This window comes from Oryx dammah, unplaced genomic scaffold (assembly GCF_014754425.2).
Source record: "Oryx dammah isolate SB20612 unplaced genomic scaffold, SCBI_Odam_1.1 HiC_scaffold_15, whole genome shotgun sequence".
NCBI classification, from domain to species: Eukaryota; Metazoa; Chordata; class Mammalia; order Artiodactyla; family Bovidae; genus Oryx; species Oryx dammah.
The window spans coordinates 39,736,351-39,747,543 of NW_024070199.1; the positions used below are offsets into that span (position 1 = coordinate 39,736,351).

At 40.4% G+C, this 11,193-nt stretch overlaps 1 protein-coding gene across 1 annotated transcript in view; it reads right to left on the bottom strand.

Moving 5' to 3' along the window:
- Positions 1 to 397: 397 nt before the first annotated feature.
- LOC120874593 (solute carrier family 22 member 6-like) overlaps positions 398 to 11,193 on the bottom strand; it is a 26,905-nt gene continuing 16,109 nt past the window's right edge. The window contains exons 9-10 of the mRNA XM_040256077.1: positions 993 to 1,196; positions 398 to 651 (exon numbers count right to left, since the gene is read on the bottom strand). Of these exons, the coding sequence (XP_040112011.1) occupies positions 588 to 651; positions 993 to 1,196 (268 nt within the window). The 3' untranslated portion in view covers positions 398 to 587. The remainder of the gene's footprint in view (positions 652 to 992; positions 1,197 to 11,193) is intronic.

Consider the following 11,193-nt stretch of genomic DNA (forward strand, 5'->3'; position numbering starts at 1 on the left):
ACTCATCGGAAGGACTGCTGCTGAAGCTGAAGCTCCAATACTTTGGCCACCTGATGCAAACAGCCCACTCATTGGAAAAGACCCTGATGCTGGGAAAGATTGAGGGCAGGAGGAGAAGGAGGTGACAGAGGATGAGATGGCTGGATAGTATCATGACTCAATGGACGTGAATTTGAGCAAACTCTGGGAGATAGTGAAGGACAGAGAAGCTAGGCAATTGCAGAGAAACCTGCTGCAGTCCATGGGGTCGCAAAGAGTTGGACACGACTTAGCGAATGAACAGCAGCAGCGGCAGCAAAGGCCTGCTGTATAACAGAGGGACCTGTATTCATTATCTTGTAATAACCTGTAATGGAAGAGAATCTGAAAAAGAATATATATATATAACGGAATCATGTTATGTGCAGAGCTGTTTTTAATGAAATGATAGGATGGGTCTGGCTGGGAGTGGGGGCCCTGGGGAAGTATTCTCCGGAACCACAGGTCCAGCGAGGCCCCTCCCATCCTTCCCTGGCTGCCATTTCTCCATTCCTCCTCCTGGTGTGGAGATGCAGGGACTCCGTCCACCCGCTGTCCCTGCTCGGTTCTCAGGAGGACTGGAGTGGGACCATCTGCTGCTCCTGCTGCTTTTGCCCCGATTTCTCTTTCCACCTATGGGGGAAGGAGAAGCAGGGTGTGGGAGTAGAGATGGGGGATCCTTTTTAGGTTTGTGCTCAGTTGTCCCGCTTTATGTCCAAATCTCCCGCTGTTTCCAAGAGTTGAGAGTCCCAGAAAGGATTCTAGGGGACTCTGCCTATCTGTGAAAACAGGACCAGGGAACCGGAGGCCTGGATTCTGGCCTTGGCTCCACCAGAGTCTAGCTGAATGACCCCAACTAAGTCCCCGGTCTCCCCGGATCTGTTTTTTTTTCTTTTCTTTTCTTTTTTTGTTAAATGGACTGGATCAACGATTTGTGCAGTCCTAGAGCTCTGAGGGTGTGGGGGGAAGCCTACCTTCTCTCCAGGTCTTGCAGTGTGTTGGGCAGCGGCAGCCCCAGTGTCTCTGGCAGGGGGGCAGTGATGGGGCAGGCAGCCACGAGGACTCCTCCATAGATGAAAAGAGGCAGGGAAGGGTAGAGGTCAGAGGTCATGCCCACCAGCGGGCTCAGAATGCTGCCTATGTTGGCCAAGCAGTTTGTCACATTCACACCTCTCTGCCTGCAGGGAGGGAGAGCACCCCGGTGAGGCCAGTGAGGTTTGTGGGTGCCCTAACTCTGCCTGTCAATCGTGTTTTCTTCTTTCACATTGCTCCCTGGTGGCTCAGATGGTAAAGAATCTGCCTGCAGTGCAGAAGATGGGAGCTTGACCCCTGGGTTGGAAAGATCCCCTGGAGAAGGGAATGGCAACCCACTCCAGTATTCTTGCCTGGAGAATTCCATGGACAGAGGAGCCTGGTGGGCTGCACTCCATGGGGTCACAAAGAGCTGGACATGACTGAGCAACTAACATTTTCACTTGTTTTTCACAGGAATGCACTTACCCTGGCTGGCTAAAAGGAAAGTTGATAGTAACTGTTTTCAGAACCAAGAAGCCAGGGTCCCAGTTCCAATTTGAACTTACTGTATAACCGTGAACAACCCCCCAACCAACCTCTTCCCCAAGCTCCAGACACCATATCCAGCTTCCTACCCAACACTTTTATTTTGGGTGTCTAAAAGGCCCCTCAAATTTTACATGCCAAGAATTCTTCGTTTCTATCTCCACGTCTGCTCTTCGCTCAGATTCCCCATCCTGGCACATCGATGGGCACGTCGAACGACCCAGTTGCTCAAGTATCTAGTAATCATCCTGATGACTCCTGTTCCCTTATTTACCCACGTCCTTGGATGGCTTTTCCTCCAAAACACATTCAGAATCAGCTCCCTGCTCTCCATCTCCACAACCACTGTCTACCAGGTTGTGAAAGTGGCTAGTCACTCAGTCATGTCCTTGTGACTCCAAGGACAGTAGCCTGCCAGGCTCCTCTGTCCATGGGATTTCCAGGCAAGAATACTGGAGTGGGTAGCCATTCTCTTCTCCAGGTTATCTTCTCAACCCAGGGATGGAACCCGGGTCTCCTGCACTGCAGGCAGACTCTTTACCAGCTGAGCCCTTAGGGAAGCCCCAGGTTACGAGGAGTCATTTTCACCTCTTGCCAGTGCCATTGCAGTAAGCTCCTGGCTGGTCGTCCCATTTCTACTTAAAAAAAAAAAAATTATTTTATTTGACTGGGATGGGTTTTAGTTGCGACACTCGGGATCTTCGATCTTTGTTGCAGCTTGTGGGATCTAGTTCCCTGATCAGAGATCGAACCAGGGCCCAGTGCACTGGGGGTCTTAACTACTGGACCACCAGGGGAGTTGCCCTGTTTCTACTCTGGGCCCTTCTATTCCCAGTCTATTCTCCACGAGGAAGCCAAAGTGATCTTTATTTATTTTATTTTTAAAAATTGGATTATAGTTTCACTGCTATGTCATTTTTGGCTGTACAGCAAAGTGAACAAGCCATATATATATGTATGCCTTGTCCTTTTTGGATTTCTTTCCTATTTAGGTCATCACAGAGCGCCAAGTTGAGTTCTCTGTGCTATATAGGAGGTTCTCATTAATTATCTGTTTATATATAGTGTCAATAGTGTAGGCCATTCAGGTATGACTTAAATCAAATCCCTTATGATTATATAGTGGAGGTAATGAATAGATTCAAGGGATTAGATCTGATAGACGGCCTGAAGAACTATGGATGGACATTTTGTAACATTGTACAGGAGGCAGTGACCAAAACCATACCAAAGAAAAATCCAAGAAGGCAAAATGGTTGTCTTCTTTTGGAGGAGGCTTTACAAATGGCTGAGGAAAGAAGAGAAGTGAAAGATAAAGAAGAAAGGGAAAGATACATCCAACTGAAAGCTGAGTCCAGAGAATATCAAGGAGAGATAAGAAGGCCTTCTTTAATGAACAATGCAAAGTAGTAGAGCAAAACAACAGAATGGGAAATACTAGAGATCTCTTCAAGAAAATTGGAGATATCAAGGGAACATTTCATGGAAGGATTGGCATGATAAAGCACAGAAATGGTAAGGACCTAACAGAAGTCAAAGAGATTAAACTCCTCAGTGGCCACAGGACTGGAAAAGGTCAGTTTTCATTCCAATCCCAAAGAAGGGCAATGCCAAAGAATGTCCAGACTATCATACAATTGTGTTCATTTCAGATGCTAGGAAGGTTATGCTCAAAATACTTCAAGCCAGACTTCAGCAGTATGTGAACTGAGAACCTCCAGATGTACAAGCTGGGTTCAGGAAACAGAAAAACCAGAGATCAAATTGCCAGCATTTGCTACATTATAGGGAAAGCAAGGGAATTCCAGAAAAAACATCTGCTCCTGCTTCATTGACTAAAGCCTTTGACTGTATGGATTACAAAAAACTGGAAAATTCTTAAAGAGACCACCTTACCTGTCTCCTGAGAAATCTGTTTGTGGGTAAATAAGCAACAGTTAGAACTAGACATGGAACAATGGACTGGTTCAAAACTGGGAAAAGAGTGTGTCAAGGCTGTATATTGTCACCCTGCTCATTTAACTTCTATGCAGAGTACATCATGTGAAATGCTTGGCTGTATGAGTCACAAGCTGAAATAAGATTGCCAGGAGAAATATCAACAACCTCAGCTATGCAGATGATGCTACTTGTGGCAGAAAATGAAGAGGAACTAAAGAGGCTTTTGATGAGGGTGAAAGAGGAGAGTGAAAAAGCTAGCTTAAAACTCAACATTCAGAACACTAAGATCATGGCAGCCAGCCCCATCACTTCATGACAAATAAAAGGGGAGAAGCAGTGACAGATTTTATTTTCTTGGGCTCCAAAATCACTGTGGACAGTGACTACAGCCATGAAATTAAAAGACGCTTGCTCCTTGGAAGGTAAGCTATGGCAAACCTAGACAGTGTATTAAAAAGCAGAGATATCACTGTGAACAAAGATCCATATGGTTAAAGCTATGGTTTTTCCAGTAGTCATGTGTGGATGTGTGAGTTGGATCATAAAGAAGGCTGAGCGTCAAAGAACTGATGCTTTCAAACTGTGGCGCTGAAGACTTTTGAGAGTCCCTTGGGCTGCAAGGAGATCAAACCAGTCAATCCTAAAGGGAATCAGCCTTGAATATTCATTGGAAGGATTGATGCTGAAGCTCCAATACTTTGGCCACCTGATGCAAATAGCCAATTCATTGGAAAAGACCCTGATGCTGGGAAGGATTGAGGGCAGGAGGAGAAGTGAGTGGCAGAGGATGAGATGGTTAGATGGCATCACTGACTCAATGGACATGAATTTGGGCAAACTGGGAGATAGTGAAGGACAGGGGAGCCTAGCATGCTGCAGTCCATGGGGTCCCAAAGAGTTGGACACAACTTAGTGACTGGATAACAACAAATAAAACCAATAGTGTATATATGTCAACCCCAAATTCCCACAAAGTTATCTTTAAAAACTAACTCAGATCCTTACACCCTCTGCTTAAAATCATCAGTGATATCTCATCAGGCTAGAATAAAATCTTACTTCTTTCTAAATTCTTATGTGATGGGTCCTGACTACCCAGTTCTTATCTTTCACCCTATCCCTTTCTTCCCTCATTTATTCTTTACTGTTTACCTTCGATCCTTACAGAGGAGACCTACCCAGATCATATTATCTAAAGTACCAACCTAGTCACTCTCTTTTTCTACATTTTTTTTTTTTGGAACCCCAGAAGCAGAGGGTTGAGTTAATTATAAAGCTTAGTTCATGACCCTCACCCTCTATTATCATTTGTACTTGAAAGGCCTTTTTATTCCCCATCTTAATTGTTGAGTCCTTTTTATCAATATAATCATTGTTGTTCAGTTGCTAAGTCGTGTCTGATTCTTGGCAACCCCATGGACTGCAGCACACCAGGCTTCCCTGTCCTTCACTATCTCCCAGAGTTTGCTCACACTGAATCCATTAAGTCAATGATGCCATCCAGCCATCTCATCCTCTGTTGCCTTCTTCTCCTCCTGCCCTCAATTTTTCCCAGCATCAGGGTCTGGTCTTTTCTAGTGAATTGGCTCTTCACATCAGGTGGCCCATCGGAGCTTCGGCTTCAGCATCAGTCCTTCCAATGAATATTCATGGTTGAGTGCCTTTAGGATTGAGTGGTTTGATCTTGTTGCGGTCAAAGGGAGTCTTAAGAGTCTTCTCCAGGACCACAATTCAAAAGCATCAACTCTTTGGCATTCACCCTTCTTTATGGTCCGACTGTGACATCCGTACATGACTACGAGAAAAACCATAGCTATAATATAATATAATATCGTTATCTTCTCCAAATCCCTTCCTTGCCAAAGTCAACTTATTCTATCACGTTTGATGTGCATTTTTTTATTTGCATATGTTCTTGTAAAGTATTGTTTCGTGTGCAAATATTCTAATTTACCTAAATGGTATAAGTAATAGATCATTCTATTTCTCATTTCATTCAGCACTCTTTTTAAAAATTATTATTATTGTAGTATAATTGCTTTATAATGTTGTGTTAGTTCAACACTCTGTTTCAAAGCTATTTCCATGCCTATACTTTCACCTGCTGTTGCACAGCCCTCCACAGCGGGCATCTCTCCACGGTTCACCTAAATGTCTAGACTGTTGCCCATCAGCCATGACCTCAAACAACACTGCCGTGAATGTGCTTGTACATGGATCACGTAGGCATTCCTTTGTGAAAAGTTCTCTAAGATGAAGCCCAAGAAGGGAATGGTTAGGGCAGAGTGTGTGTGTGTGTGTGTGTGTGTGTGTGTGTGTGTGTGTGCTGCCAGTAGTTCTCTAGAATGGCAGCACAAACTTTCATACCCACCAGTGGTGCATGTAGGTCACGTGGGGATTTAGGGATCCCGTATTCTCTTGTGGCCACCAACAGTTGGCGTAATCCAGCTTTTTAATGTTGCCACTTTAATGTGTGCAAAGTGATGACCTCATTCTTCATGTAGTTAATCTTTTGGGTTTCATTGTCTATAAAATGCCCCTGTATTTATTTCTTTTGTAAAGTTTCTACTGGAATTCCTTCTCTTTCTTGTTGATTTGTAGGCGTTTCATTTATATTTTTAATATTTGAACTTTGTCAGTGTTAAATGTTGTAAAAACCTGCTCCCAATCTACCTTCTGTCTTTTAATATATATATATATATATATATATATATATATTTTGCTTGTGACTTGCTTGTGGAATCTTAGCTCCCTGATTGGGGATTGAACCCAGACCCCAGCAGTGAAAATGCTGAGTCCTAACTATTGGACCACTAGGGAATTCCTCTCTGTCTTTTGAATTTCTCCATTGCATTTTTCAATAAGCAGAAGTCCTTTTTGATATAATCCAATCGATATAGTTGCCATATTTCTCTTTTCCTCTTCCTCTCCCTCCCCTTCCTTCCTCCTCCCCTGCCTCTACCTCTGTCTTCATCTGTATCCTTGTCTCCATCTGTATCTATTAGTTTCCAAGCCCTCTCATTAATTCTGATTGTTTCTTTTTGCACCAAGGAAGCCACAGACATACCATGGCTTTGTTATATGTCTTTATAGATGGTAGAGTGAGAGACTCCTCTTTGCTTTGTTTCAGAATTGACTAGCAATTATGGTCTTTTTTCTTCTATATAAATTTTAGAATAAGTTTTTGGAGTTCCTAAAAAATGATCTAATTGAAATTCTGATTAGATTCTGTTGAATTTCTATAAATTTCTAAAAGTTAACTTGAGATCTTTATTATGTTATTCTAAACAAGAGTGTGTAATGTCTCCCCATTTACTAAGATAATCTTTATATCTTAAGGTTTCAGAAAACTTCTCAATGGAAGTCTTGGGTGTCCTCTGTTAATTTCTTGATAATATCTTGCTTTAGGTGCTTTTCTGAACAGTGTCTTCATTTTCAAAGATTTTCTAGGTTATCTTCTGGATTTTTTCTCTAGATTACTGCTTCTAAGGTATAGCTTCTATGTTATTGCTCTTGACATTTGGTAATTTGATTTTGTAACCACTATCCTGCTAAACTCTTTTATTAGTTTTGATTATTGATTCTGGTGTTTCAGACGGTGAAGAATCCACCTACAAATTGGGAGACCTGGGTTTGATTCCTGGGTCAGGAAGATCCTCTGGAGGAGGGCATGGCAACCCACTCCAGTATTCTTGCCTGGAGAATCCCCATGGACAGAGGAGCTGGATGGGCTGAAGTCCATGGGGTTGAAAAGAGTCAGACACGACAGCAACTAAGCCCACACACATTGATTTTATTGGTTTATTTAGGTTGATGGTCATAATCTCTCTAAATAATGATGTTGTAAACACTCCTCTTTTAATTTTTTTTAAAGATTTATTTATTTTTGGCTGTGCTGTGCTTCGTTGGTGCACTCAGGCTTTCTCTAGTTGTGGCAAGTGGGGGCTACTCCTTGTTGCGGTGGGTGGCTTTTCATTGCAGTGGCGTCTCTTGTTTCAGAGAATAGGTTCTAGGTGTATGGGATTCCGTAGTTGTGGCTCATGGGCTTTAGTTGCTTCATAGCATGTGAAATCTTCCCTGACTAGGGATCGAACCTGTCTCCCCTGCACTGGCAGGTAGATTCCTGTCTATCGTACCACCAAGGAAGACACCAAATTTCTTATTTCTCTTTATTTCTGAATACAGCAGTGTTGTCCAGGATCCCCAGTACTGTGTTTAACAGTTGATTCTGCGATCAGAGAGAATGCATGACTTTCTTCCTTATTTGTAGTGCTTGCTCAGGTGCTCTGCTTACCTCTCCAGGCTCCCAGTTCCCAATTGCCCTTAGATGGCTGGCCTAGTTTTCCCGTACTCTTATTCCAGCTCCTTGGTGGAGATTTAAAAATACTTCAAGGATATTTAAAAATACTTTATATTTTGGGGGATTATTGTCAATGTTATTCTGTTACTTTAATGGAAATAGTCTTTTCCTCTCATTGATTTCCAGAAGTTCTTTATAAATGCTGTGTACAAATCCTTGTAAATACCTTCTTTTTCTCTTTTTACCTTGTTTATGGTGAAACAAATGGCCAGGAGAAAAAAAAAAAATCTAACATAGAAAAATTTATCAGTGTTTCTTTTTTGGTTAGCCTTTTAAAAGAATGTCTTCAGAAATCCTCCCCTCTTCAGCAGAAATTAATTTTTCTTTAAGGTTGAAATATGGATTGCATTTTATTTATTTCTCGTGTAGGTAAATAGGTGTCCTGTCGGTGGTGAGTGGTTTAGTTGCTGTCATGTCTGACTCTTACAACCCCATGGACTATAGCCCACCAGGCTCCTCTGTCCATGGGATTTCGCAGGCAAGAACAGTGGAGTGGGTTGTCATTTCCTTCTCCAGGGGATCTTCCCAACCCAGGGATAGAAACTGTGTCTCCTGTATTGAGGGCAGATTCTTTATTACCGAGCCACCAGGAAAGCCCAGATGTCCTGGTATTAGTTGTTCAATAGTCCAGGCTTTATCCAATCACCTGCAGTGTTTTTCCCAGTGGGTCTCTTTTGGGGCTTGCTATTCTTTTCCATTGGACAATTTGTCCTTTCCTGCTCTGACATCCACTATCTCAATTACTACAATTTTATAGCAAGAATTTATAATATGCCTTAATTTCTGGTAGGGCAAGTCCTTTCCCTCTGTCCTTTTTAAAAAAGTGCCTTAGTTATACTTGGCCCACAATACTTTTATATACATTTTAGAATTTACCTGCTGGTTTCTTGAAAATATCCATTGGGATTTTCATCAGAATTGCACTGAATTTATAAATCAATATTGGAACCATTGACATTTTAATATCAACTTATGTCAATTATGAATTGACATTATGAGATTTCCTATCCCTGCACATAATACGTTTATCTACATTTTCTTTAATATATATTTTAATATATTTAAACATTTTTTATTGATATAGGAATTAAAAAAATCTCTTTTGGAAGAGTAGAGACTGCAATTGATTATTTATAACATTTATTTATTTATTTGGCTGTACCAGGACTTAGTTGTGGCACATGAACTCTTGGTTGAGGCTTGAGGGATCTGGTCCCCTGACCCAGGGTTGAACCTGGGCATCCTGCACTGAGAGGGTGGAGTCTTAGCCACTGGACCATCAGGGAAGTCCCTTGATCTTTGATTTATTGACCTTGTATCCAGTCACCTTGCCACACTTTACTATGTCTAATAATTTTAGATTTGTATATGTATATTTTAAAATTAATTTTCATTGGAGTATAGCTGGCTTCCAATATTATGTTTTTGCTGTATGCAAAGGGAATCAGTGAAGTTATACATATACATATATCCACTCTGTTTTAGATTCTGTTCTCATATAGGTCATTACAGAGTATTGAGTTCCCTGTGTTGTACAGTAGGTTCTTATTAGTTATCTGTTTTATATACAGACAGCTACATCCTCCTTAAGTAGTGATAGCTTTGATTTTTCCTTTCCAGTCCTATTTCTTTTGTTATTCTTATCCCAGGCACTGATCACACTCTCTAGAATGATGTTGAATAGAAAGGGAGATAGCAGGCACATTGTTTTTATTCCCAAATGTAAAGAGAATGCTTCTGAAGCTTCACCATTAATAACAGTATTTGTTGAGGATTTTTGGTAGCTGTTTCTATCAAGTTAATTTTTCTTCTATTATTGTTTTACTAAGACTGTTTTTAATGGATGTTAATTAAAATTTTTTTTGATGAGGACCATTTAAAAAGTATTTATTGGATTTTGCTTCTGTTTTATATTTTGACGTTTTGACTGTGAGGCATGTGGGATCTTAGTTCCCTGACCAGGGACGGAACCCGTACCCCCTGCATTGAAAGGTGAAGTCTTAATCACTGCACCACCAGGGAAGTCCCTGGATGTTAATTTTTATTAAAGGTTTGTTTTTTTAATTTTATTGGGATGATAATCTGTTAATGTGGTTATATATATATATATATATTTTTTTTTTTTCGTGCCCCATGACATGTGGGATCATAGTTCCTGACAGGGTCTTAAACCTATGCCCCCTGCAGTGAAAGCTCAAAGTCTTAGCCACTGGACTGCCAGGGAAGTCCTTAATGTATTTTCTAATGTAAAACTATCCTTGCTTTCTTGAGATCAACTCTCCTTGATCATGTATAATCTTTTTCTTTACATCACTGAATTCATTTTTCTAATATTTTATTTAGGATTTTTGTATCTGTTTATGAGTAACATTGGCCTGTTATCTTCATTTCGTAACTAATCTCCTTTGGTTTCAGTATCACCTTGCTTCACAGAATGTAGTTGACATAGTTTCCCTTTTTCTCTGTTTTGGGGAATCACTTATATAACATTGGAAGGTTTGTTCCTTGAAAATGTGGTGGAATTCACCTGTATTAATATCTGGGCTGAGTATTTTTTTTGAGATGAGATTTTAAAGTTTATTATTCAAATTTTTAATTTATTCTAGAATTAGTTTTCCTATATTATTTTTAAATAGAATTTGTCAATTTAATCTAAATTTAGAATTTATCAGTATAGACTTGTTTGTATATTCTTTTGCATCTTTATTTACATAATTAAATTTTTGCCTCTTAACTACTCTAGATCTATTGTTCAGTTTTTATTCCCAATATTTACTCATGTCTAGTCTTTTAAAAAATTTATTATTATTACCAGGCATTTGCCCATTTCATTGGTATTTTCAAAGACTGATTTTTTGTTTTGACTCTCTTTCATACATTTATTTTCTATTTAATCTATTTCTGGTACTATTATTATTTGTGTTTTATAGTTAAGATGACTGAGCATTTGGACTAGTTACCTTTTATACCAGAGCCATATTCTTTTTTTTTTTTTGGCTGCACCGTGTGACCTGCAGGATCTTGATTTCCCAACCAGGGATTGAACCCGGGGCCCTGGCAGTGAAAGTGTTGAGTCCTAACCACTGGACCATTAGGGAATTCCAGGCCATATTTTTAACTATTGTACTTTTTTGCTCTTAAAGTCTATTTTGACCTCTCTACCTGTCTTCTGGCTAATGCTTGCCTAGTATATCCTTTTCTATTTCTCCACATTTAAGATTTTCATGGTCTCACGTTTTAGATGGGTATCTTGTAAACTACATGAATTAGATAAAATCCACTTGGATTATCTGTTTTTTAACTGGTAGGTTTAA